Here is a 27,500-nt window from a genome sequence, read left to right as displayed (position 1 = left end):
TCTTTAATTAATACTGATACTAATGCAGCCTCTCTACACAGGAGTAACAGAGATGAAGATGTGGCAACAATTGTCCCCAAATTCACCCATGTTGAAAATACCCTGCATTTTGTTTTGTATTACACAATATTTTGATTTATTTCTATAACGGTGCCTTGATTTCCAGATCCCTACCACCCCCCGGCCCTCAAAATCTCTTTTTAAACATGGATAAGTCACCGAGGGACATTAAGGCCAACTCCTCTGATTTTACTATCCTTGGTGACTTTAACTTCCATCTAGAGAATAAGGAGGGCCCAGATACTCAGGATCTTATAGCCTCTTTGCCCCTTTTCGGTTTGTCTCGATTAGTTTGAGATCTCACGCATTCTGGTGGCCATACTCGATGGAATTTTTTCAGATTATCCTTTTATTCAGGTTTCTCCCTCTTTACCGTTAACATGGTCAGACCATAAGTCAGTGATGTTCCAACTGAACTTAGTGGGCCACAGTCTGAAAGAGCCTATGATCTCACCTACTTCCAGCTATCGACCTTGTGTCAGGCTGTCAGCAGCTCAAGGTAAACGGGCAGGCCACTAACCTTTCGTAACAGCCAGCAGGGACGACAGCCAGTAGAGAGGCCTCCCTATTCGCCAAGATACTACCTCCCACCGAATAGTGGACACTCGTATGGAATGCAGCACCCCGGGGAACAGGGAAGAGAGTAGCCAATCGGGAACTGTTGCGTGTCGTGGGGAGATGGTCTTGGCACCTTACTGCTTTGATTAGACTGCAGAAGGACAAAGGATAAGCATCAATACCATACAAGGCATACAACTACACCAAGGAGGGAATATGCTGGTAGGGATATTCAAAGGACTACTCACAAGGAACCGGAATATGGTTGTCAAGGGTGACTTGGAGTCCACTCCCTTCCTGGGTTGCATGCGCCAAATGCCGGGGAAAAGCAAGTGTCAGGGAACCAAAGAGGTACATGCGTTGTCGGCAGTTTATACACCGGGCTGTTAACACCACAGCCTGCGCGTTGATTGTTATTGTCAGCGCCGTGTAACTAACCACTACCTCGAGGGTAAGGAATCCTTATCATTTACAAAAAGGGGGGGGCGCTATTGAAAGGAGAAACTAGTGCGACCTAGCCGTAAGAATCACTGTGGAGTGATAATCCCGTGAGCGTTCTGAAGTACGTTAGGATTCACGTACTCAGCGCTCCTTACCTTCGTCTCAAGTTAGGGTCCGATTCGTGGGTAGAGAACGTGTAGGTTCCGAATTCCGAGGCGGGAAGGAAAGCGTCCACCCTCGGAATTCCGTAGCAACGCCTCCCGCCGCTCCAGCGGGAAGGAAAGTGTCCGCGCACAGCGGAGGCGTCGGTCTCAAAGCGGCAAGTAATCCAGTCTTGAGCGGGATTGAAAGCGTCCGCGGAACTGGAGGTCAAAGAAACTGTGGCTGGGGCAGCGACAACGAAGCTTTCGCTAGGTTCCGGGTTCGGGTAGGATTGTCAAGCAATCACCGTCTGCAGAGGCGGGGCTTATATAGAGGCGGGCTGCTTCCTGTTCCCGCGCTTGTCTCGGCAGGGCCCCATGGTGTTATGGGAGTTGTAGTGCATCAGGCTTGTGCACCGCTCTTGTCTTAGTCCATGGGCACAAAAGGTTTTATAGGGGTGGTGGCGTACCGGGGCATGCTTGTCGCAGCGGAGTATCGCTACAGAACCCCCTCTCAAGGACCGCCGACCCAGCGGGCGACCTGGCTTACCTGGATTGTTCCTATGAAACTGTTCTATCAAGTCAGGACAGTGGAGATTCTGTAAGGGTTCCCATGTCCTGTCTTCCACCCCATACCCTTTCCATTCTACCAGATACTGTACTCTCCCTCGCACCATTCGGGAATCCAAGAGTTGTTGGACCTCATACTCCTCTTGGCCATCAATATCTAGGGGTGGAGGCTTGTCGGGCAGTCTCACGGTAGGGGGGCAGGGTTGAAGCAAGGACACGTGGAACACGGTGTAAGTGCCATGCCGCGGGTAAAGCTAATCTCATGGCAACAGGATTAATTACTTTCTCGATGCTGTAAGGACCGATATATTTGGGTTTCAACTTGCCCACTCCCTTTAAGTGTAGGTTTTTTGTGGCTAACCATACCCTGTCCCCCACTTGATACTCAGGTTCTTTTGTTCTTTTCTTGTCGGCAAAGCGTTTCTGTGCTGCCTGCGCTGCAATGAGATGTTGTTTGGCATCGAGTAGGACTGCTCTAAGGTGTTCGTGATGCTCCCTTATGCTCGGAAGGTTGGTGGAAATCGGCCACTCAAAGGGAAGCATGTTTGGGTGGTATCCGTTGAGACAAAAGAAAGGGGAGCATCCCAACGTGGCATGGTCCGCATTGTTGTAGGCGAACTCCGCCATCCACACCAATGTTAGTCTGGTTGAGGCGTTCTGTTTTCCCATCCGTTTGGGGATGGTAGCTGGAAGAAAGGTGCAATTCCCATAGTCCTACACAAGGCTTTCCAGAAGCGGGAGGTAAATTGAGTCCCTCGGTCTGTGATGAGGACGCTGGGAATTCCATGAGGTCGAACTACGTGCTGTAGGATAAGAAGGGCTAGTGCGGAGGATGTGGGTAGACCTATCAAGGGTATGAAATGTCCCATTTTTGTCAAATGGTCCACTATAACTAGTATCGTTGTGTACCCTTGGCATGGGGGCATTTCTACAATAAAATCCATAGACACTGTATGCCATGGTCTAGGAGGAATAGGAATTGGGAGAAGCATTCCTATTGGTTTTTCATGTCTAGCCTTCCCTTGTACACACACAGAACAGTTCTGTACGTATTCCTTGGTGTCTTCCTTCAGTGATTTCCACCAGAAGGCTCGTTCAACACAGGCGATCGTCTTGCGGATCCCCAGATGTCCTCCTAGCCTAGAATCGTGTGCCCACTTCAGTACCTGGAGCTGTAGATCAGGGATGGGCACATACAAGGCATGGTAGTGATACAGTAAACCAAGGTTCATGGTCCTATGGTCGGGGTTTTCTTTAAGCCAAGTTTGTGCACCCATTCCTTTTAATGAGGATCTAACGTCTTCCACAAAGTCCGTCGCTGTTAGGAGAGCGATGGACTGGTTCCTGAACACTCCTTCCGCCAGGATCAACGGAGTTTCGGGGACGTCCAAGGGTGTTTCGTTCTCCGTATTCATCCTACGTGAAAGGGCATCGGCTTTGCCGTTTTGAGGCCCCGGGCGGTACTTTATTACAAAGTCGTAGTCCGAGAAGAAAAGAGTCCAACGCAACTGGCGAGGGGTGAGGGCCTTGGCTGTTTTCAAGAACAGGAGATTACGGTGATCCATGTAAATTTCGACGGTATGCTGGGCCCCCAAAAGGTAGTGCCTCCATTCCTCGCACGCCCTTTTTATCGCCAGTAACTCCTTGTCGGAGATAGAGTAATTCACTTCACTGGGGGTGAGTTTCTTCGAGAAATACGCCACAGGATGTAATTGTCCAGTTGTAGGATGTCTTTGGGACAACACCCCTCCAAGTGTGTGATGGGAGGCGTCTGTTTCGACAATAAAAGGGAGTTGCATATCTGGGTGTCTAAGGATGGGGGCTTGTGTAAATCGAGCTTTTAGCAGTTGGAAGGAACTTTCTGCCTCCTCGCTCCAAATGAACGGCGTGTTTTTTCTCAAGAGACAGGAAATCGGGTGTATTATTTTGGAGAAATCTTTAATGAAACGCCGGTAATAATTGGCAAACCCCAAAAAGCTTTGTACTGATTTCACATGTTGGGGGGTTTGCCACTGGGTGATGGCCTTGATCTTGCCTGTTTCCATTTGGAAGCCCTGGGCGTTGATAATATACCCCAAAAAGGCTACCTCTCGCACATGGAAAAAGCATTTCTTCAGCTTTGCGTAGAGCTTGTAATGACGTAGTCTGTTGAGGACTTCTTTCACGTGGTTCACATGGTCTTGGAGACAAGAGGAATAAATGAGAATGTCATCTATTTATACCACGCAGATAGTATTGAGTAATCCTCTCAGCACTTCGTCCATGAAATATTGGAAGGCTGCCGGGGCGTTACAGAGCCCAAAGGGCATTACCCTATACTCAAAGAGTCCAAACTTCGTCCGGAAAGCTGTTTTCCATTCATCCCCACTTTTTACTCTGACTAGGTGATATGCGCCTCTGAGGTCTAACTTTGTAAAATAACGGGCTCCTTTGAGCTGATCCAGCAGTACCGGAATCAGAGGTAGCGGGTATCTGTTCTTCACGGTTATGCTATTGATAGCTCGATAGTCTATGCAGGGTCGAAGCTCATCACAGTCTTTCTTCGGTATGAAGAAAAGTGGGGAAGAGGCCGGTGAAGAGGACGGGACAATAAAGCCAGAAGCCAGGTTCTCCTCCAGGTAGTTTTTTAGATAAAGTGTCTCGGGTTCTGTAAGCGCATACACTCTACTACAAGGAATGTACGCTCCTGGTATTAATTCAATGCGGTAATCGTATACACGGTGAGGAGGAAGCCGCGTAGCCTTCTGTTTATCGAAGAGAGGTTGGAATTCTTCATACTCCTGTGGTAGAGTTCGGTTGTCAGTGCCCGGGTCTTGTGCGTTAGCTAAAGCAAGAAGGCCGGCTTGGGTATTTGTAGACCTGTTCAAAGGGGTTGGCCCTTTATGGCAGTTCTTGGCGCAGTACGTCGAGTCGAGGGAAACCGTTCTCGCAGCCCATCTCACTGTGGGATCATGGAGCGTCAGCCATGGCATGCCGAGGATAAGGCGGAATTGCGGCGCATTGATAAGATCGAACTGGATGTATTCCTGGTGCCATGCGTTGAAATGCATTAACAAGGGAATAGTATGCGAAGTTACTGGCCCTGAAGTCAGTGCTGATCCGTCTACCGCCTTCACGTATTCAGGTTTTTTCTTCATCTCCCAAGGAACTCCGATGGTCATGGCAAACCCTCGGTCCATGTAATTTCCCGTTGCACCCGAATCCAACAGTGCATCCACCTCGCGTGAGTTGTCCGTAGATACCCACAGCGTAACATTGACACAGAGATGAGCAACCGCTGGTTGCAAGGTGTTAGCTAGAACTGAAGAGATCGAAATTCGTCGTTCACCCGACCCAGTGATCTCCCTCTGGCTCGGGCTCTTCAGTTTTCCGCTGATTCTTGTGTCCCCATCACGGCTTGTCGTCTCGGAGAAGCCGTACGTTCGGGCAGCTGTGCTCTGGCCCTACATTCTCGGATGAAGTGCCCTCCTTTACCCCAATATAGACACAATTTCATCTTGCGTCTCTTTTCCTTTTCTTCGGTGGTGAGGGGCCCTCGAATGCCTCCGATTTTCATCGGTTCTGCCCCTTCTACAGCCTTAGGATGCTCTTCCGTGAATTGTTTAGGTTTAGGGTACCAACCCCGGGTGTCACTTCTACATTGTCTCCTTTTCTCTCCTGCAAACGGTGATCTAACTGGACGGTAAGGTCAATCATCTCCTCACAGGTTGGAGGTAGCTGCACCACTTGTGCGAGTACGTCCTTTAGGTCACCCCTCAACCCCTGATAGAACAGAGTTGTCCTTTTATCTTGTGGCCAATCGGTTTCCACCACCAGCCGGTTGAACGAGGTTATGTACGACAGTAAATCCTGGGATCCTTGTCGAAGGGTCAGCAATTCACGGTCAAGGGATAACATGTGAGATTTACGATCAAACAATTTCCTCATTGCCACACAAAAGTCAGGGAAGGAATGCAACACAGGATTGTTTCGTTCCATTAACGGTATGGTCCAACTGGCCGCATTGCCTCCCATGTATGACATTATAAATGCTGTCTTCGCTACATCGCTTTGAAAGACTGTGGGTTTGCATAGAAAGTGGAGTCTGCATTGGTTGAGGTAGGTTTCGAATTTCTTGGGGTCTCCATGGAATCGTTCGAGAGGTGCCAGCGGAATCCCGGTGTTTTGTATCACGTGTACCGTAGGGTTTGGGCCTGAGGATGCCGATGAAACAGGAGGTACCACAAAAAACCCACCCTCACCTGTGGTGACCGGTGCAGGGGGGGAACCACAGGCCCTGGCGGAGGAAGGGTGGCTTCTCTGATATAGGAACCTGTCCCAGGGCCCCTACGTGACAGTCCTGCCACCTCTCTACGCAACGTGCTCACTTCCTTTCTAAGGTCCTGGATTTCTAGCCGGGAGGTCTGTACTTCCTGCTGCAGCGCCGTAAGACTCTCCAGCAGAGAGGATAAGACCGCATTGGTGTCCATCGTCCAGGCCGGTCTTTTAACTTGGGCTTGACAATCTGTCAGGCTGTCAGCAGCTCGAGGTAAACGGGCAGGTCACTAACCTTTCGTAACAGCCTGCAGGGACGACAGCCAGTAGAGAGGCCTCCCTATTCGCCAAGATACTACCTCCCACCGAATAGTGGACACTCGTACGGAATGCAGCACCCCAGGGAACAGGGAAGAGAGTAGCCAATCGGGAACTGTTGCGTGTCGTGGGGAGATGGTCTTGGCACCTTACGGCTTTGATTAGACTGCAGAAGGACAAAGGATAAGCATCAATACCATACAAGGCATACAACTACACCAAGGCAAGAATGTGCTGGTAGGGATATTCAAAGGACTACTCACAAGGAACCGGAATATGGTTGTCAAGGGTGACTTGGAGTCCACTCCCTTCATGGGTTGCATGCGCCAAATGCCAGGGAAAAGCAAGTGTCAGGGAACCAAAGAGGTACATGCGTTGTCGGCAGTTTATACACCGGGCTGTTAACACCACAGCCTGCGCGTTGATTGTTATTGTCAGCGCCGTGTAACTAACCACTACCTCGAGGGTAAGGAATCCTTATCATTTACAAAAAGGGGGGGGCGCTATTGAAAGGAGAAACTAGTGCGACCTAGCGCTAAGAATCACTGTGGAGTGATAATCCCGTGAGCGTTCTGAAGTACGTTAGGATTCACGTACTCAGCGCTCCTTACCTTCGTCTCAAGTTAGGGTCTGATTCGTGGGTAGAGAACGTGTAGGTTCCGAATTCCGAGGCGGGAAGGAAAGCGTCCACCCTCGGAATTCCGTAGCAACGCCTCCCGCCGCTCCAGCGGGAAGGAAAGCGTCCGCACACAGCGGAGGCGTCGGTCTCAAAGCGGCAAGTAATCCGGTCTTGAGCGGGAAAGAAAGCGTCCGCGGAACTGGAGGTCAAAGAAACTGTGGCAGGGGAAGCGACAACGAAGCTTCCGCTAGGTTCCGGGTTTGGGTAGGATTGTCAAGCACTCACCGTCTGCAGAGGCGGGGCTTATATAGAGGCGGGTTGCTTCCTGTTCCCGCGCTTGTCTCGGCAGGGCCCCGTGGTGTTATGGGAGTTGTAGTGCATCAGGCTTGTGCACCGCTCTTGTCTTAGTCCATGGGCACAAAAGGTTTTATAGGGGTGGTGGCATACCGGGGCATGCTTGTCGCAGCGGAGTATCGCTACACCTTGGCACTTAATTTCAGGAAGTCAGCTCAAAAGGGCCCTAACTCATTCTAATAAACCAGTATCTCCTGATCTTGAAATCTTAATGCGGATGCATCTTTCTGTAACAAGCTCACCACATTCTTTAAAGATAAGGTAGAGGTTATTTTTAACACTTTAACTTCTAGCCCATGCCCAGTAGGGACTTGCTTGAATGATAACCTACAGTCAGTGGTTTCCAATGGGTCCAAATTAGGAATTGTTATCAGTGAAGCCAACCCTTTGGAGACCGATTTCTTAGTACCATCTCAATCTGGGAATACCACTCTTTCGGCATTCTCCCACCTTACAATTGGTCAAGTAACCAACTTGTTTATTCAAATCAAATCATGGTCGCCTTTTTACCTTTGCCCCCCTAGAGTTTTACAACTATCCTCTGCTGTAGTTCCTGGACACCTCTTAGTGATTTTGAATCAAATGCCCCATCTTGGATACTTTCCCAAAAGTTGGAAAATAGCATCAATTCCTTCTCCCTAAAAGAAACCAAATCTGAATGCCGATAATCCCAACAATTATACACCAATTTCTCGACTTCCTTTTCCAGCCACGTTGATAGAGAAAGAGATAAACACCGAGCTTTCTCTATTCAACCAGGATCTTAATTTACTGGATTCCTTCCAGTTTGGCTTTAGAAGCCAACACAGCACTGAGACAGCTTTGATCACAGCTACTGAATATGTCAGAACAACTTTAGATAAAGGTGGAAACGCTGCCCCAATTTTGTTAGATCTTTCGGCAGCGTTCAATACTGTTAGCCATGAACTCCTTATCAATTCGAGAGAAGATTTAGAGGCACTGCTCTTAGGCTCCAGCAATCCTTTCTCACTGACAGTTTGTGGAATGTAACGGTTACAGATCTACATCTTTTACTCTCCCCTGTGGGATACCATAAGAGTCGGCATTTATTCCCACTCATTTTAATCTGTGCGTTACCCCTTTGGCCTCACTGATCAAAGGCCTTGGCTTCTCAGTTGTCTCTTATGCTGATGACACCCAAATTGTAGTGTCAGCCACAGAAAATCCAGACAGCAATGCAGAACGTTTCCACAACTGCATAGTACAGATCAGTAGTTGAATGTCTAACAATTACATTCAGATAAAACTGAGGTGCTACTTTTTGGCAATCAGCCATCATTTTGGTCCCTAACTGGTGGCCTCAAGAAATGGGTGCGCTCCCAACTCCTGTCACAAAGGTGAAAAATCTGGGAGTTCAATTTGATGACAAACTTTTCTTTGTGGGACATGCCAATGCCATCACTTCATTGTGTTTCTTTATTTTTAAATCACTTAGGGAGGTTTTCCCTTTCATCCCTCTGGACCTACGCAAAGCAGTGATCACTGCACTGGTCTTTTCTAAAATAGACTACTGCAATGGGCTTTCCTTGACTGCCCATAAAAAGCTTTGGGCAAGCTCCAAATTGTCCAAAATGTGGCTGCCAGATTGCTTCTAGGAATACCAATACATCAATCGGTTTCCAAGTCTCCCTACTTACTTCATTGGCTTGCGGTTATAAAGCGGGTTATGTTCAAATCTCTATGCATAGCCTTTAAGGCCCTACATCTTGTGGGTCCAGAATCCATTAAACAACTCTTTCAACAATACATCCCTTCTAGGACTTTAAGATCCTCCTCCCAGGCCAATTTGGTTGTACCTAAATTCAAAAGAACTACTTTAGGAGGCAAGAGCTTTGCAGTGGCCGCTGCCAAACTCTGGAATTTGATGCCACTGACACTAAAAACCACACAAATCAGTTTTTTTCCCCTCAAGGCTCTTAAAACCTGGCTGTTTAACAACTAGCTCGGTACTGTGTTCTACTTCTCTGTGCCTCACTGATGTCTGGTGCTTTTCTTTACCTTGGTCCACCATCTGGAAGTCAGCACCTAGACACCAACGAGGAGGAGGTAGCCCTGCCCACAGCTCTTGAACCAATTTTTGATGTACTAAGTACATCATTAAAGATACTACTCAATCGAGGTAACAGTAAGGATGACCACAGAAGTCTGGGGGTCCTAAGCCCCGCACCTAATATCAATGAGCTTAGCGTAGGGCTCAACTTGGCTGGGAGTATTGCAAGGAAATAGAACGATTGTTCATTACCAAAGACACCCACTAAACCAATAGGGGTTTTGCTCTGGTATAATGAACTTCCTCCTAGGCAGAGCCCCACCCTACATCCCAGGCATCTGGGGATAGTCCCCTGCTCACGTGTATCAGGCACAAGAGAGATAAGGGCAGATGATCATATCAACAAGGATTATGTCCCCAGGTCACACAATAAGGTTCTGCAGTTACCACCAGAAGCAGCACCTCTTGTGATAGTGCTCAAGAATATCCCAATGCTACATAACGATCAAGCTGAGGATGACACCCAAATAAAGAATAAAGTAGTAAACTGGTTGGGCAGAACCTAGGCATCCTATAGCTGTGATATCTTGTATACCAACATTATCAACATGCAAAGAGTAAGTTGGGTGGGAAGTAGCCCCAAAAGGAAAGCTTGGGATTGTTTGGCTATCAACTTCAGGGATGCACAGATGATAGACTACATATTAAATAAGTTATCCTACAAAGGATCCTTTTACACCAGCTTCAAAGAAGTCCCCCTGGGTTACTAATGCAAACCCCCTAACATGGCGTCTCCAAGACCTATCTGGCACTCAGCTCCCTTGGGTAATCCATTTACTATCCCGACCCACAACAGTTTCACTTTGCTTGAGCAGGTAGACTGACTCCATAGCATGTCACTCCAGATGGTTATACAATCTAATACTTATCAAGCTGCAGGCAAATAGCCAAATCCAGGATCCAAGGAACAATTGGGCCTAACCAGGTCTCTAGCTTGCCTGATACAGTGAGACAGACAGTCGGGTTGACAGCCATACCAGCACTCTCTCAGTGTGATGTAGAAGCTTCCAGCACTACAGAAAAGAGTGACTCTGTTACTGTGCCTGTAGATCGACCAACACAAACTGAATCTGCTACACCTATCATCTCACAAAATGCCGTATTTGTGGCAGATTTTGATTGCCAAATTTGGGAATGTGTCTGGCTTAAAGAACAAGTTGAAGACTACTGAGTAGAAAGATGTCGTTAGAACCACCACATTATCTGTCTACAAGAGAGGTGGGCATTCAATTGGATACACATTGATGGGTTTGTCTCAATATCAAGCCCGGCTGCCTACTCTAGAATAGGCCATCATAGGGGTTGATTATAAATCTTGATTTTTACCACATTAAACATTAGGACTTTTAAAACCAACCTTGATTCGCCACATTGTCAGATCATTTGTTTCTCGCTAGAGTTTAAGGGAATGTTTGTTATCATTAATTTTTATCATAATAATTTTAATCCTTCTAATATGGGAATAATAAAGTCCATTGATCAAGCTCTCAGCAATGACCTGAACAAACTAAACAGAGACTATATGGTAATCTGGAGGTGGGGTTGTAATTGTAGGCTTTGTTCTATCTCTAGAACCTCTGTCTGTGGTGCATTGAGATGTGATAATGAGGATAATTCTCTTTTTGAATATAGCCCTTGTGGTGACATTCTTAATGCAATGATCAGTAAGCACTTTCTCTTATTTGCATTAGATTTCACCACTGCCAGGCAGGAACCACCACTCTTGTCAGGGTAAGCTAGATACACACTAAATGATAACTAGGCTGTCCGGTTTTAGGTTTAAACCTATGATAACTGATAAAACCCCATTGAAAGAGAAATAGCCCTCACCAGTGAAAACATATAAACACTGAAAAAACACCTGCACAACCACAAACTAAATGCCATTCAAAGAGTGAAAGAGTCATTGTTTTCTTCCTGAATGAGCCAATACAATGTAACTTTGTTGTTCAAGCTAGCAGTAAGAAAGACTGGGCTAACATTATTCTGCTTGAGTTTTTTTGTTTAGGGAAGCCACTAACATATTTTTTCTTCTTCCCTTTGCGTTTTTCAGTTTTGTGGTCTTTGGTCTAAAGATATAGGGTTTTGAAGCACGTTTTAGGTCTTGTTTAATTATTTTATAAACTGTAGAGAATCAGGAAATATCAAAATCATATTTGATATTTTTGCTGCGTTTGATTCTTTCACTGATAGGTAAAATGGCTGCTTTCATAAGTATCTTTCCTAATATGTGTCATCACATTTACCCCCAGAGAATGGGTAAAACCCCTTAATACATCAGCCCCCAGTTTCAAGTGAGTCAGTACTGCTTGTAGGTACTGCTAGTAGGTGAATTGCCAACACCTCAGGCTTTAAACATTCAATGCAAGATATAGTGACAAGTATATGTGAAAAGAGCACTATCACCAAGCATCTTGAATAGTGGTGAACACATTGCACCAGACTTTCGGATAACATGGAACTCAGTGTCACTAGGAATGCTCTGCAAAAAAGGTTTTTTGCAAGTTCCACAGAGACTGGAGTGATATTGTTTGTATTTGCAGTGATTCAGTTATGTGTATGAATAGTTGTGTGATGACCTGTCAAAACTGATACCTGAGCTGAAGTACTTCCCTGGAAGAGATCCTTGCCCTTGTTAGTTGGTATACTGAAAGCATCTTTACAATCTTCAGAGTTAATGAGGAATGCTATAGACTTTTTAGTCCAGTCTGGTGCACTGTTTTCATATGCACAGGAACTAAAACGCAAATATTTATCATTTAGTGCTTTGTGTGGCATCAAAGAAAGAGTCATCCCAACTGTGTCCCTTAGCTGATGGTTCTCAGTCCAAGGGGCTACAAATGCTAGATTATCCATGTGGCAACTATTTACAGACTTTTTGCTGAGTGATGATGCAAAAAGGCAAGAAATGTGAGGATCTTTGGTCGCATATTGATAGTGATGTCGAAAAAAGTAGACTCTACTGCATTCTTAGATTTTTACAGGAAAACATAACTGCTGTAGGGGACATAATAAAAACACTAGAGTCTGAAAACACCCTTGTCTGCCAAGTGTTCAGCATAATTGGTGTTGATGTGAAACATCTCCTGGAGAGTAGGCTGGGCGACACCTTTAATGACTTTGGCATTGCAACATGTTCCATGTTAGAGTGCTTGCCACTTGGGAAGCAAAGCAATGTTGAGGAGCAATTCAGGAACTTTTATTTTGCAATGTATGAGAAATGGCTTGCAATGATGCATAGAAATGTCCCTTCACCACCAATGGCATTTGAAGTCAATGAAACCTCACTGTGGTACTCTGTACAAGTTCTAGATTCCTTCCGTAAAGGGGAGATTCCTCCGTAGTTTCAAAAGTGCTGCTTCATTTTTGACCGCTTCAATAACTCTGAGGGCATAAGTGCCCAGCTCAATGCAATTGTTGCAGAACCTTCCTTGAGAATCGTAATCTTCAAGTGCACCAGTATTGGCATGGAAAGCTATGTCGGTGGCCAGAGTTAACTAATTGTGTACTGTCTGTTTTGGTGTTGCCGGTCTCAAGTGCCAATGTTGAGAGAGCCTTTTCACAGAAGTTTACATGGGAAGAAAAGAGCGAGCGCACAATAACAAAGACTCACTGAATAAGTATTGTATGGTGTACTACAATAAGTTTAATTTGCAAAAATCTATTTGGACCTCATATACACTATACGTACACTGTCTATATACCATGCGCTATCAGTGCGGAAAACAAGCAATAAAAAAAGCAAAATGTTCCGTAAACACCGGAAAGACACTGATTCTGTTGTTTTTAACGGCGGGCAAAATGTGTATCCACTGATAACCACTTTTTTGTTAAGGTATTGAAATCACTTGAAAACCCTGTAAAACCCCCATAGAATTTACCAAAAATAGAAACTGAAAACAGGAAAGTGTAATGATAACCTGTGCTCGCTCTCTGATATCTTGACACATAGCAGTCAGGATTATCTAAAGAGGCAATGTACAAAGTATTTTGTGCAACACAGTAATACAATGAATACACCACATAAATAATCCACACAGGTTTAGAAAAATAGACAATTATATCCTGAACAAAACAAGAACAGAACAACAAAAATCCAATATATAGATGTTGGGATACTGAATTTTAAATGAATACATGAATAAATGCAGTAAAGCAGTTAGAAGCAGGTAGGGCTTAAAAGGTTACTTTAGGTCATGCCGTACCGGGGAAGAGTCAAAGTTCTGGCCGACCGCGATAGAACGCTGGATGACCCACACAGGCCCCAGTGAACAAAATACCTTTCCTGGTCTCAAACAGCGAGATGCTTCAATGTCAAGCCCCGCAGTTTCAGGATGTGTCAATCTTCTCTACGCAGTGAAGATGATACATCAGTTCCAAAGATGGGCGTGGGAATCAAGAGGCATCTATCGATGCGCCAGATTCTACCACACAGTTGAGGGGATGTGTCGATCTTACCAAGCTGTAGCAGCAGTGATACGCTGTCCGATGCGTCGATCTCTGGAGGTAAAGTGTTGGTACTGAGACGATGTGCCGATTTTACTCCCACAACCGGGTCGATGCGCCGGTTCTGCTACACACAAGCAGGAGATGCATCAAAACCCATGTTGCAGGTATCTGGGCCACTTCCGTTGTGCCAGGCACAGAGCAGGGGTAGAGACCTTGCTATCTCTGAGTCTCAAGCAACAGGAGACAAGCCAAAAAGCCCTTGGAGATTACTTGGATTGAAGGCAGATTCCACGCAAGACATACAACGTAGGGGTTATTAATGAAGCAGGATGGTGAGTAGGAGGCAGGAGAGCGGCGATGTCCAGGAAGAGGCAGCCACGGGGCAGGTAAGTGCCTTTTAGTTAATTTTAATTATTTTGGGAGGGGGAGGGCTTGGAGTGGTGCTTAACAAAGTTCCACGGAGTTGCTTTTCAACTCCATGAAACTTTGCGTAGAGGCACTACGCCTGCCCTGCCCAGGGTTATTTTTTATCTGCTCAGATGTAGATTTAACATAGCACACCTTTTAGTTTCTTACTCCAGAAATGCAAATAGTGACTCGGACCTTGAGTTATGTTCATGTAATTCGAGATTTAACCAATCTATGCTACATTTTTTCTTTTTTATCAATTGTATGCTATGCGCAGGAAACAATATCTCATCTCATTGCTCAGGTCTTTGAATATTAGAAAGTGTAGACCAGCTCTCTATTACATGCAACTTTCGCACTCTGAATATATTTGCACGATGGTACATACATTTTTACTGGCTGTAGATAGATTGAGGAATATGGTGGGGAAATCATACCCCAATAGACGTGTTGCTTTATGTCAAACCCTCTGTCCGGAATATCAAATATTGTTATTTACATATTTTATGATTTTGATTGTGTTATAATTATGGTTTTTACAAGCAAAATAAAGATTTCACTTCTACTACTACCCTCTGGCCTCGCAATCGTTATCATTAGACAATTTACTTTCTCTAGCTGGGAAATTTGCATGGACGTGGATTCACCAAAATGCCAGGAACGGTGTAAGTTACATCACTTCTCCCTTGTGATGACTTATTACCCTGCTGGAATTACAGGAAGAGAAGTAATTGGATATTTGTGCAACTAGCACGTCCTGGGAAATGCTGGGATTCGGTCTGTGATTACATGCTGCATTATCTGGGAAACAGGTAATAATTCCAATGACTTAACTGGAATGAATTCTATACATAATTTACAAGGTTTATTTATGGAGCCAAACTTCACAAAGGCTAATCGGTAGTGCAAAAACAAGAAAATGGTTAATTCAACCACCTCACACTGACATCTTGTCATCACTGTGTAAAATGTCACGGTATAACTATCGATATAACCATTGATACTCCGATGACAGTGCGGGATAGTTTTTCTGCAGCCATTTAACTAAATCACATTTTCTTTCCCCTCTAACTCCCATCCAGTGAGCTCACCTTTATTAGGAATGACTAAAGCTCTCGTAGCTTCTCTCACTTCTGTGTACCCATAATCTATTTTATCGAAGGCAGAATGCAAACGAGAATCTTACAAATTAGTGGCAGGTTTTGTTCCTGAGGATACACCTGTGACCAATGTGCCAGGGATCACACGAGTAGTGTCAGAGGTGGCAAAGGGCATGCTATGCGTAGTAGATACTAGCCCCTTTATATCACAGCACAGGATATTTAAAATAAGTGCTTGCGAGTGTACTTTAAAGTATTGTATATTAGAAAAATACAAATGAGTTTAAAAAAGTAGTTCTGCCATTGAAATGCATCAGAGCTGAGCTCATCCACTTGTCCATTGTGGCCCAGGTGGAGAATCGTTGATTGGAGCTGTCACCCCCATAGAAAGGTAATCCACCTGTACTACCATCCAGACTAAATGTTTTAATGCACCACCCTGCGCAAGTTATTTAGTGAAACTGTGGAAAAAGGCTAGACTGTTAGAGAACTGGAAGAATTCCCCACAGTTTGATGCTTCTCCAATGCTAGTAGGTCTGTTCTATAGCAGGACCAACCTGTGAAGGGTGAGTTGGGCTAAGGGTAGAATGAGTTCCATAACAACGCCCTCATCTACAGCAGAGAAAAACAGAACTTGGATTAATCTCAGCCACTGGTAATTACTAGAGTCCAGCCATTTACAAACCAGCCTAGGTCTTGTTCCAATAGGAACAATTCAGCCCGAACACCAAATCAGATCTCCTCTAAACATTACCGCAACGATCCTCAAACCTGTTTTGGTCCAGTTAGGCCTTGTCAGTAATGTATAGCTTGTTTCCTGCGTAGAGCAGGACTCACAGAATTTTACTCCATGTTATTCCGCAGAGTTACATAAAAACTCAGTGTGATTCCATGGAGTTCCTCCAACATGTGGGGAAGTATGCACGTTCCGCTGATCACAGTTCATTTTAGCACTGCCAGTGTGTGCCATGCTAAAAAAACAGCTCAAACGGCACCACACAGTGCCTTTTGAGCAGATTTTGCTGCAGCTCAAGTAGAAATTCCACTTGATAAGAGCCCTCTGACCACACTCGAGACTGTATCAGTCCGCCCGCATGAGAACATCTTGCTGGAAGTCCTTCTAGCCACTGGAAATCACACTAGAGGACACCAAATGTCACTCATGCGTATCACACCACATTTCTGGAGCCTCACAAGTGAAATAATTCCACCACGCTGTGATTGACGGAATTTGGCTGGAACTCCGCTTTACAAGAGTAATGCGGAGTCGCCAAAATCTGCCAAGGTTGCGTGCAGAATTACATTTTCTGCCAGGGTCTATTCCTGTGCCACCCACAGCGAGCATGGGATCCTCACATAGGAAAACCTGTCCTAATTAGAGTGTCACACTGAGGAAAATAAAAAGGGCATGGATGGAAATCTTCTATTAATCTTAGCGACTGGTAATTATTCAGAGCAACATTTCAGTCAGTTTTTTACCAACCCCTCTACTTTTTGAATTCCTCACTTAGAACGCTGCAGTACATCTTTCAGAAGCAGTAATACTATTACCATAGTCTGAGAGTGTGGGATTAAACCTAGACTGAGGGTCTTTGTCCATAAAAGGAGACGAAGTGTCGTTACTAATGTTGCTCAAAGGTTGTCCACAATTTTCCGAGTGACCCCCTAGCTTTATGAGTCCTAGTGTGTTTTGCTCTATGCCGGGTTATAACATTTTGCAATGATGCATTACTAAACCACTCTATGTATGCCATAATTTAAAATTGTCCAGTAATTTATACCATCGAGGGGCGATGGAGCTTGCCTCAGCCATAAGTACCTTTCAGAAGTGTCAGGCAATTCTCTACTTTCTTATATGCCAAGAATGATCTGCCTCCCAGCCGGTCAAAGGGCAACCAACATCTGGAAAACTCTCTCCCAGAAAGTGGGAATTTGACAGCTTGCAGTCAATATTAAATTGATCAACAAAGGAAAGCAGCAGCAGACATGAATTGCAACATCACAGGCAAGCAGACCCGAGTACCAGTGATGAGCAGAAGCAGAGACTAGCAGGCACTTACGAGAGCAGGTGGACGGCGTCCGCGCGCTGCTTGATGCTGTTCTGGCGGTATTTGGAGAAGTCGTGCAGCATCTGCATGGGGTCGGAGCTGATGGGAATGCGGTCCCTGTCGGTCCATGTCTCCACGGCAATCAGCACCACCCGAGTGTTCAGCTGCTCCTTGTAAATCTGGGGCAGAAGAGGAGACAGGACGGCAAAAGCAAAGAACACCGGGTCAGATGACGGGAAGGAAGAGAACATTCGAACAGGAGAGAAACACAAAGGAAAGGATTAACTAAAATACAGTTGGCCACTTTAGGAATCAGAATGACACTTAACATTATAGCCAGGGCCACTGGAGTTATGAGAATTTACAGGCACGCGTTTACTGCATAATTATGGATTTACTGCATTTGGCATAATTCACCATCTGCTGCCTGCAGATTGCAACAAAAACGCTCTGTTTTTAGATCAAACGGTTCAAAAGATAAAATGTGTCACCTGTAGTGTCACGCATTCATTGGCCTTTTGTAAAAGTGAAATGGTCGCCATTCAGTTTTTGGTTTGCAGTGTCCATGTGTTTTACAGGCCTTAACGATGTCAAACTTTTGCTGAGACTATACTCATGTGAGTTATTATTACAAAACAGATAATACTGCAGCAGATTGTGCTGCATTATGCTGCATGATTTCCCTTCCCTTGCCGCATAACCTCCTCAGTGTTGACATTATTATGCTATAAAAAAAATAGTCTCCTGTTGTGATAAAAAAAATAGCATGTGTTGGAAGATTAAGGGGTGTATTTACCAAATTGTCACACAGCGCAACACAGCAACCGAAAACGCAACGCAGCACTGAGAGCAAAGGAAAGAGCGGGAGAGCCCCATATCCACCCTCCTCCCGCCCCCAGCGAGAGCCACACACACCCCTCGGCTCCATGGTGCAAGGGCGGCGGCGTGAATCTTGCATAGGCTTCGTACTGGAAGATGAGCCTTGCAGTACAAAGTACCATGCATAGACTAATTGTAAAACATTTGCCACTTTGTACAGGCGCAGTACAGTGCAGCACACATGCAAACTCGGGGGGAAAACAGAAACAGCATTTCCCGCCTATTTGAAATGGGCATTTTTTTAAAATGCAAAACCCTGTCTAGTTTATTAATAGATACGGTTTTGTGTCAAAAACCATGGGTAGTGGAACCAGACCACCCACGCACTACCCATGGAACTTCCCCTTGGTGCTAAGTAATGCATAGCAGCGCTGCTTTGTGTTACTTTCAAATGAGTTTCCAGCGGAAAACGTTAGCTAGATTGTAAAAAAAAAAAAGATTTTGCATCGGTTTGCGTCACTTATTTGATGCAAACACAGCACAGAATCGTGATAAATGCACTCCTATGTTTTAAAACTACGTCATAAAGGACATACATATATCTTGTGAGAGATAAAAATGAAAATGGTCGGTGTAAACAAGAAAACATTCATGGGCCGAGGGGTAACCTGGGAACAGAGAGAGATGGAAAAGCACAATTGGGCACATTAAGGGAACTGCAGCAGAAGTACGAGGAGGCACATGGAAAAAGAAAGAACCTAAGGTGAGTAGTGGAGGCCAAATACAGTGACACCGGACATAAATGTTATTTGAAAAAATAGGAACTGAATGTAAAGATTGAGGTGAAAGGCAAGCCACCCAAAATAGGCTAAGAGCAGGGAGGAGAACTGGACACATATGCTAAATGCCAGAATATGGAAGGATAATAAGGCCAAGTTTCCCAAGATGTGAGATAAAGGCAATATCAGTAGAGGCAGATTAAGATGCGCTGAAGATAATGACAATCTTGTGTCTATAAGGACTAAGAAAAAGAGTGAAGGAAACCATAGCAAGGAAGAAGGCGCACAAACATGGTGGTGGGAAACAGGTAAGAGAGAATGTATTTATATTTGTTTTGAAGTGAATGGAGAAAGAGGACATTCATTTGACAGCCAACAAGAAGCACTTCAAGATGAGTCTGCAAAAGGATTGCAGGAAAGATGAACAAGCATTGACAAAGCCAATAGGTCTCACCTTTAAAGGCGTATGTCAACGTACTGGCTTTGTCAGTTGTTCTTTGACTGTAGCTTATGATAACATATGTGTCCATCGTAACACATATGTAGGGGTGGGCGGAATTTGCAAAATTCACTTTCGCAAATTATTGAGGAAATGTTAAAAATCTCCGCAAACACGCGGATGTTTTTTTCCCGCCCGTTCGCGGTATTTTCTGCGTGGTCGCGGCTCACCAACTTACCCATGCGGTTGCTCGCGGGCGCGGCCATCTTGTTTTCACTTGTCTTGCGGTGCATGATCGCGAGAAGAAAGACATGATCGCGCGACGAATGACGTTGCTGCGGGTGCGAACTGTCGCGAGACAGCGCAAATGGCTACCAACAATCCAACATCTCGTGGAGAACGCGACCGGATCGGGAAAACTTGTCGGCGAACGCGGGGATTCAGGTAAGGCGATCGCGCACACGCGAGAATGTATTATTTTACAGCGCGAGCAAGCAAAAAATTTCCGGTAAAATGCGGATTGCAGAAATTTTAACATTTTCGCGCTCTCCGCGGAACGCGAAAATGTCAAATTATCGCAATTTCCGCGAGCGGAACGGAATTTTAGTCCAGGCCTACACATATGGACACATCTGATCATTGTTGATCATTACAAAATGTTTTTTTTGTGAACACAAGCATGCACATGTGTTACAGCTTATGCTTTGTGATGCATTCACATGCATGCCTCACAAACCACTGGAGGTCATTTTACTTTATGTTTCAATATGGCCAATGGTGACGTCATAATGGTAAATTAAAATTAAAACACACACACACACAGGAGTGCATGCATTGTACATATAGCAAGGCAGCATGTGGCAAACACTAGGGCATGAAAAAAACATACAAGGTGGAGAAGAGTGGCACAGTAAAACACAACAGTCAGAGCTGCAATTGCAATAAAGATGTGAATGTCCTCGACTTTGGTCTTCGGGACACTCAAAAATTCATAAACTACAATACTGTGGCATATTAGGTAGTGCAGGGTCTTCCCTAGGTGTCCCAGTGGTGGGGGTTCAAGTACTTATAGGGAGGACCCTTATAAAATAGGTTTTAAATGCCCTGGGGATAGTGAAATTGCACATTTCACTTCCCTCTTTGTAGTAAAGTGCTTCCCAAAATCGGCTTTTGTGCGAGGAGTACTGTGGAGTGAGGATCTGCAATATGTTTACATATTCAGAACCACTAAGGTCTCCCCTAGTTGTTCCAAGGGTGGGGGGTCTTGTATATATAGGCAAGGTCCTTATAAGAGATGTTTTATAAGCTATGATAGTGGAGAAATTGCCCAGCTAATTTTCCCCATTGCAGATCCCCAGCCACATAGGTTAACATGGCAAGTTATTAATTACTAATTCACGGCAGGAGAATCAGAAAAAATATCATTCAAGGACTTACTAGATGGTATTGATAAATCCAACAATGTGCTAGTGTTGAATTTATCCTAAACTTAACAGACAAGACGTTATAAGACTTTCTCATCAATTCAGCCTTCCATGATCTGCCCAGATTTGTCAGAGTTAAGTGGAATAGCCAGGGTGCTTTGATGAAGTGATAAGTGGCACTTTGGGTGAAGAGCTATTCTGGGAAGAGAGGGTTCTGCTGCATAGGAATGCCAGAGCAGTGGTGCGGGGTCGTTAACAATGATCTTCAAAGGAAGGAGGGGACACGCAGAAGAAGCCGCCAGTTTCATTTACAACTCTACCCTCTAAACCCAGCAAGATGGCAAGCGTAAGAAAGGAATGTGCAGGTGATGAAGGAGGGAGTCTATGGAGATGAGCCAACCTCAGTTGGTTTAGCCAGCTCCTGCCTCTCGGCTGAGACTTCAGCCAGATTGAATTTTGGCGAAATAGTGCTTTCTGGGAGACCATTGTGCCACACTTTGGAGGATATGTTCATGCTCTGGGGTGTTGCCCTGCACCTCATTGGGTAGGAGTGCCTTCCTGTGTGATCCCAGAGAACACTGAATAAGTATCTGAGATGGTCAGTGCCTCTCAGATCTGTTGCTTAAAACAAAGGAAAGAGGAAGGGTTCATGCTGGAAGTTTGATTTGCCCCAACCAGGCCCAGCACTCTGGGAAATGGCACCTACTGCACAATCTGGAACTACAGCCCTGTGGATCTAATCTGCTTCAAGAAAATCAAGAGTGTACTCCCTGCAAGCTGCATGTTAACACAGCTCACCTGGATCATCACCACAAAGAAGTCCCAGCCTGGGATGACTCCGGTGGATTTATAAGGGTTTTGTCCAAGTGCATTTTGGGAATTAAAGTCCCAAACTTCCAAGGACAAGCTTGGAGCTTCCAGACCCTTGGAGTACTTTTTGGACACTTTGGGACCCTCAAAGGAACTTCAGGGAAAGTTCCAGAAGTTTTTAGAACTTTGGAGCAACTTTGAAAAGAAGCTCTATAAGTGGACCGACTTGACCTGGCTAGCCAAACCGGCAACCCTCAATCAGGATCTCTGGTTCATCCCACTAGAAAGCTCCAGAGGTCTCACTTCCATAGGTTTGATTTGGAACTCATCGCATGGCAAGCTGGTGAACCCTCACAGAATCTGGACTGGCTGTGAGCGTCAGGGGAACTCGGGGAAAAAAAGATCCTGCAAGGTTTCTAAGTCACAAGGTAAAAACTTTGACTGAGGCCTACTACGAGGGATAGCCACGCAGAGCTCCATTGCGATTGGCCTGAAATTTTGACTTTGTCCCAGTCTAGCGCTACCAGATGTCTCAATAGGCACTATATGTTTCTATGTGCTATATAGTGCGAAATCTTTAAAAATTCATATCTCCGGTTCCCTACATTGGATTTTGTTTTCATTTTGGTGTCATTTTAAAGATAAAAATATTTCCTATTATTATCAAGTGGTGTTAGATTTTTATTGTGTGTTGTGTCTTAATTATTTACTCAATTTGTGTTTTAAAATACTTTACACCTGTATGTGCATTTAGGACAGCCTGCCCGCAGCCAAACTATCAAGGGTTATTTATTATTTTCTGAGGCCTATTCTGAGCCCTAGGCTGTGCTAGTGGCCTTTTTGCCAGTAGTAGATGCATATTTACACTACTAATAATCCACTTTCCAACATTTGGTGACAGTGGTGTGGATGAGGGCCTGTGTTTAAAAGTACATCTTTCAGGACAAACAGGCCGAGACCGAAACGAAGCAGCCTGCTGCCGCCGACGGCCCGTCCCTTGTCGACGTGAAGGAGGCTATCCAAGGAGTACACACTGCGTTGGAGCAAAAGATCGACACCGTGACGACGGAAATCACCCTCCTTCGCGCAGACCTTCATAAAATGGGGTACAGGGTCAAAGAAACTGAAGAGTCAGTGAAAACTCTCCAGACTTCAGCAAAGTCCCTTGAATTATCAGTCAAATGGCTGCAGGCCCAAACATCGGACCGTGAGGCGAAGTTGGAGGACTATGAGGGGCGCGCGAGGAGAAACAATGTACGCATTTTGGGATCCCGGAAAGGTCACTGGGGCAGACTGCGTATCTGCTTGATGAGGACTTGACACTGAAGCATCCACAACCCCGGTCCCTTTCAAAGTATTTTTCGGTGTAGCAAGCGCACCGTGTGCCTGGGGGCCCCCCAAAACCTGGTGCCCCTCAGCGACCCCTGTTGGCGAGGATAGTCAACTTTCGAGATAGAGACATGATTCTCCAGATGGCTAGGACTGCCCGCCACTTAAATTCGAAAATGCTACTATCACCTTTTTTCCGCACTTTACCTACAAAGTGCAGCAGAGGCGCAGATCCTTCCTTGAAGTCAAAAGGGTCCTCCGTGATCATGGCCTTAAGTATGCCATGCTTTTCCCGGCAAAGTTGAGGGTTCTTGCAGATGGTAAATTGTTGTTTTTCCAGTCCCCTGATGAGACCTGGGACTGGCTTGTGTGGTGGCGCTCCGAGATCATCTCTGAGATATGGGCAGAGCTTGGACAGTCTGCAGGAACAAACGGAAAGTAATGGGAGTGAGTGATTCTGGACTCCACGCTCCTGCAGTAGGGATCTTATTTGGCCGATGGAACTGTGTAGGACCAATGCCATGTTCTAGTTACGATGAGTATTGATTGGTACCCCGAGGAGGAGGTCCATCTCTTAGAGTCAGATGGGGGAAGGATTGCTAATTCCCATGGTTCGGAATGGTACGATGGACTTTAAATTAGTCGGTGCTGCTGTCAGCACACCATATAGATCTATGGATTTATGATAGGGCTGGGGTTGGAATATATGTGCAGGTACTGTAGTGTTGGGCTCCAGGCTTGGGTAGCATTGTTCTCAGGGCTTTTCCATTGTTCCTTGGGGGTCCAGTGGAGTACCTACTTGGGTTGTTTGGCTGTGTGGCATTCCTCCTATAGAGTATTTCATTGGGGTTTACAGGTGCTCTGCAAAATTGGGGGGTGGGCAGTTCATAGTCCACGTTGCAGGGAGGCAGGGTGGGGGGGATCCAGGGTTTGTTCATGGGTGATTTTGTAGTTTTTGTGTGTGTGTGTCCAGTATCATTTTGCAGATGAGACTTCTTTCATGGAGTATAGGGACATTCTTAATGTTGATTTCCATATTACAATGCTTGTCTTTCCATATTCTGTGCTGCCTGGTGGGGAGGGGGGAGGTGGGATTGTTTGTCAGTACTGCCTCTCTGTGCTCCTTCCAGTATCGGTGTCCTTTACCGCAGGTTAAATGAGTACTGCTCAAAGCTTAATCCCCGCAACCGGGGTGCTTTAAATTGCTCTCCTGGAACGTGAATGGGCTGGGTGACCGAATCAAGCAAGGAATTGTGTTACAATATTTGAAACGAAAGGCTCCTTATCTGGTTTTGCTACAGGAAACTCATATCCAGGGTACCTTCTACTGTGCCCCTAATAGAAGGGGATATAAATTGGTGGCTTTGCTGGCTTTGCTGGAGGGTCCTGAGGCGTGGGTATTCTGGTACAAAATTCCATCCCATTTCAAATTCAATCAGTTGCTCAGGATCCATTGGGCAGGTTTGTTACAGTTTAAGGTATGTGGGGGGAGGCCCCTTAATGTAACTTCTCTCTATGTGCCACCCCGGCTCCATTCCATCATGCTGGCTGACCTGGGACCCCACATGTTGGGCCTACCGGATGGTGATGTACTGGTGGGGGGCAATTGCAATGCTGCACTCAATGGGGATGTGGACAGCCTGCCATCCAGAGTAAGGGAGTCGGCCGGGACATTACTGGGGGAAGTTTTGGAGGCACTGGGCCTTCTAGATGTGTGGAGGACCTGTCGTCCCACCTCCATACAATACACCTTTCATTCGGGGGTATATGGGAGTCTGTCCTGCATAGATAATCTCTTCTGTAAAGCCCCCCAGCATCTCATGTTCGATGGGATATCCTTACTTCCTAGGGGCATTTCTGACCATTCCCCGATAGTGACATATTATGGCAGTGTTTGCCCCCCTACCAGGCACGAAATAATACGCAATCCTTGGTATCTCAAGGTGCCAATGATTAGAGAATTGGTGGAAGCTACCCAAAATTATTTCGCAGAAAACAATGGGTCGGTGACATCAGACGTCACGCTCTGGGAAGCTTGTAAGGTGGTAATCCGGGGTAGTGGAGTGGCAGCAGTCGCGGGTCACAGGAGAGAGAAGCGTAAATAACTGGAGGATTTGGAAACAGAGGTGACCACGTTATAGGCCGATTTGGTAAACTCCCATTCTTCTGCTACGGCACATAAATTATCCATAAAGCAAAAAGAATACAGGGATGTTGCTACAGAGGCCGCTAGGACTCAGTATCGAGCCACCCAGCACCGTATTTATGACATAGGAGATAAGGCCAGTAAGTTACTTGCGTGGTTGGACAAAAGAGAGTTGGCTAACAGGTGGGTGGCCCAGATCGTGAGGAAGGAGGGTGATGTAATACGGGACAGAGTCGAGATTGCAAGGGCCTTCGCCAGATATTTTAAACAAGTGTACACATCCAAGCAGTCAGCTACCCAGGCCAAATCAGCTGAGCTGTTGGCTACCCTGCCACTACCTGTTTTAAATGCCCAAGACGTTGAGGACCGAGAGGCGGAGTTCACAGCCGAAGAGGTCGCAAGGGCTATTGGCTCTCTGCAGTCTGGTAAGGTGATGGGCCGGAGCGGTCTTCCAATCGAACTTTATAAATCTAAAGCTACAACTATTGGCCCATTCTTAGTAAGAATGTATGAAGAGAGACGGATCCTAGGTACTTTTCCCCTAAACGCAATGGCTAGCCAAAATTGTAGTAATCCACAAAAAGGGAAGAACCCCCAAGGAATGTAGCTCCTATTGGCCGATTTCTTTATTAGACCCTGAAGTTAAAATCCTGGCCAAAATACGTAGAACAACGTCTCTCACCGTTCCTTCTCAAATTAATACATCCGGATCAATCTGGCTTCATGCCCACTAGGAATACAGCATTAAATCTCAGACGGTTATATGGTGTATTGGACACAGCCCTCACTATATTAGAAGATTCCATCATAATGTCCCTTGATGCAAGAATGGCCTTTGACATGATCGAGTGGTCATTTTTGTTCGCTGCACATGAGAGATATGGTTTCAGCAGTCGATTCTTGTCTTGGGTGCGTCTTCTTTAGTCTGACCCCTTGGCTAGGATTTCAGTAAATGGAGTGCATTCTGATCTCCCTTTTCACTTTGATGTGTCCTTCATATCTTTGCATTATTCCAAAAATACTCCGGGACACTATTAATTGAGAGAAATCCGTGATATATGTGTTGAGTGGTGTACCTCCGATTTTACCGGCGGATTGTGAGGCCCGCATAGTGATAGACGGCTTTCAATATTTAGGAATGTTTATTACGCCGGACTCCTCTGTCTTTTATCAGCATAACTTATTGCCCCCCTTGCTTTGCCTTAAAGCAGACATACGTCATTTGAAAACACTACATCTTACATTGTTAGGTAGAGCTTCCCTCTACAAGATGATGGCTGTACTCAGTCTCACCACGATATTTCCAACTAATTGACTCGGAAGGTAGGGCACTATTCTGGGATCAAGGTGCCACTTGTATAGCCCACACAAAATTGTCAAAGAGCTGGTATGACGGCAGTATTACCCTACCCAATATCAGGTCTTACTATTGGGCCTCGCAGCTAGTGGTCTTAAACCGGTGGGTCCATCGACCCATTTCGGACCCCGCTTACAGAATGGATCGGCACAATATGCTCCCTGGCATCTATCTCAGGGTGCTCTATGGGGGTGCACGATGCACACCGTGGTTCATACCTACGTCATCCACGGTAGATTTATGGAACAAAGCAACGCAGGCCCTAGGGTGGAAAGATACAATAACACAAGTTACGCCTTTATTGGAAACAGGCCGCTTGGTTATGCTTTCCAGGCAGCCAGGATTTGTTAAATGGGACCTGATCGATCTCTTGACTGTCGGGATATGTGGGCAAATGGTAGGGTGATTCCTTTTACTGATCTACAAAGAGACTACCAATTACATGAACAAGAAACCTTCCGTTACCTCGAGACCAGGAACGCATTGTATGAAGCCGTTCCCAAGGATTCGGAGGTGCCGGTTTCCTTGCCTCTGGAGGATAGATTGTTGGATGATTATCTCCCGGGGAAAGCCGTCCCCTTGACCTATCGGAAAATCCTCAATCATACTTCAGATGCTCAGGAGAAATTTCATGCTAAGTAGGCTGATGATGTTGGGGATTCAGACGGGGACAATTGGAGAGAGGCATTGGCGTCCCCCGGTAAACTAGCGATCCGATCACGCTTTAGACTTATACAGCTTAAATTGCTGCACCGGATGTATTATACCAGCACTGTACTGGTCAAGATGGGTGTGAAGGATTCCCATGACTGCCCCCATGTATGTGGTCTAGAGGGTACCTATATACATCAATGGTGGCATTGCCCTGTCCTTCGGAGGTATTGGGAAAAAGTTGTTGCTGGTATGTCCCGTGTCTGCACCTCATCTATAGCCGGCTCCCCCCGGTTGTGTCTCCTTAATATTTGGGACGCCACAGATCTGTCGCGTACCTGAGAAGATGTGGGTTA

At 45.6% G+C, this 27,500-nt stretch overlaps 1 protein-coding gene across 2 annotated transcripts in view; it reads right to left on the bottom strand.

Moving 5' to 3' along the window:
* Positions 1–27,500, bottom strand: part of ADAM23 (ADAM metallopeptidase domain 23) — a 731,894-nt gene that overhangs the window by 216,967 nt on the left and 487,427 nt on the right. For both annotated transcript variants that reach the window (XM_085648912.1, XM_085648913.1), the window contains exon 11: positions 17,403–17,569. In XM_085648912.1, coding sequence (XP_085505038.1) covers positions 17,403–17,569 — 167 coding nt within the window. The remainder of the gene's footprint in view (positions 1–17,402; positions 17,570–27,500) is intronic.

Source organism: Triturus cristatus, chromosome 3_2 (assembly GCF_964204655.1).
Source record: "Triturus cristatus chromosome 3_2, aTriCri1.1, whole genome shotgun sequence".
NCBI lineage: Eukaryota > Metazoa > Chordata > Amphibia > Caudata > Salamandridae > Triturus > Triturus cristatus.
Note: the sequence above shows the minus strand (reverse complement) of the source record. Positions and strands in the feature narration are given on the sequence as shown.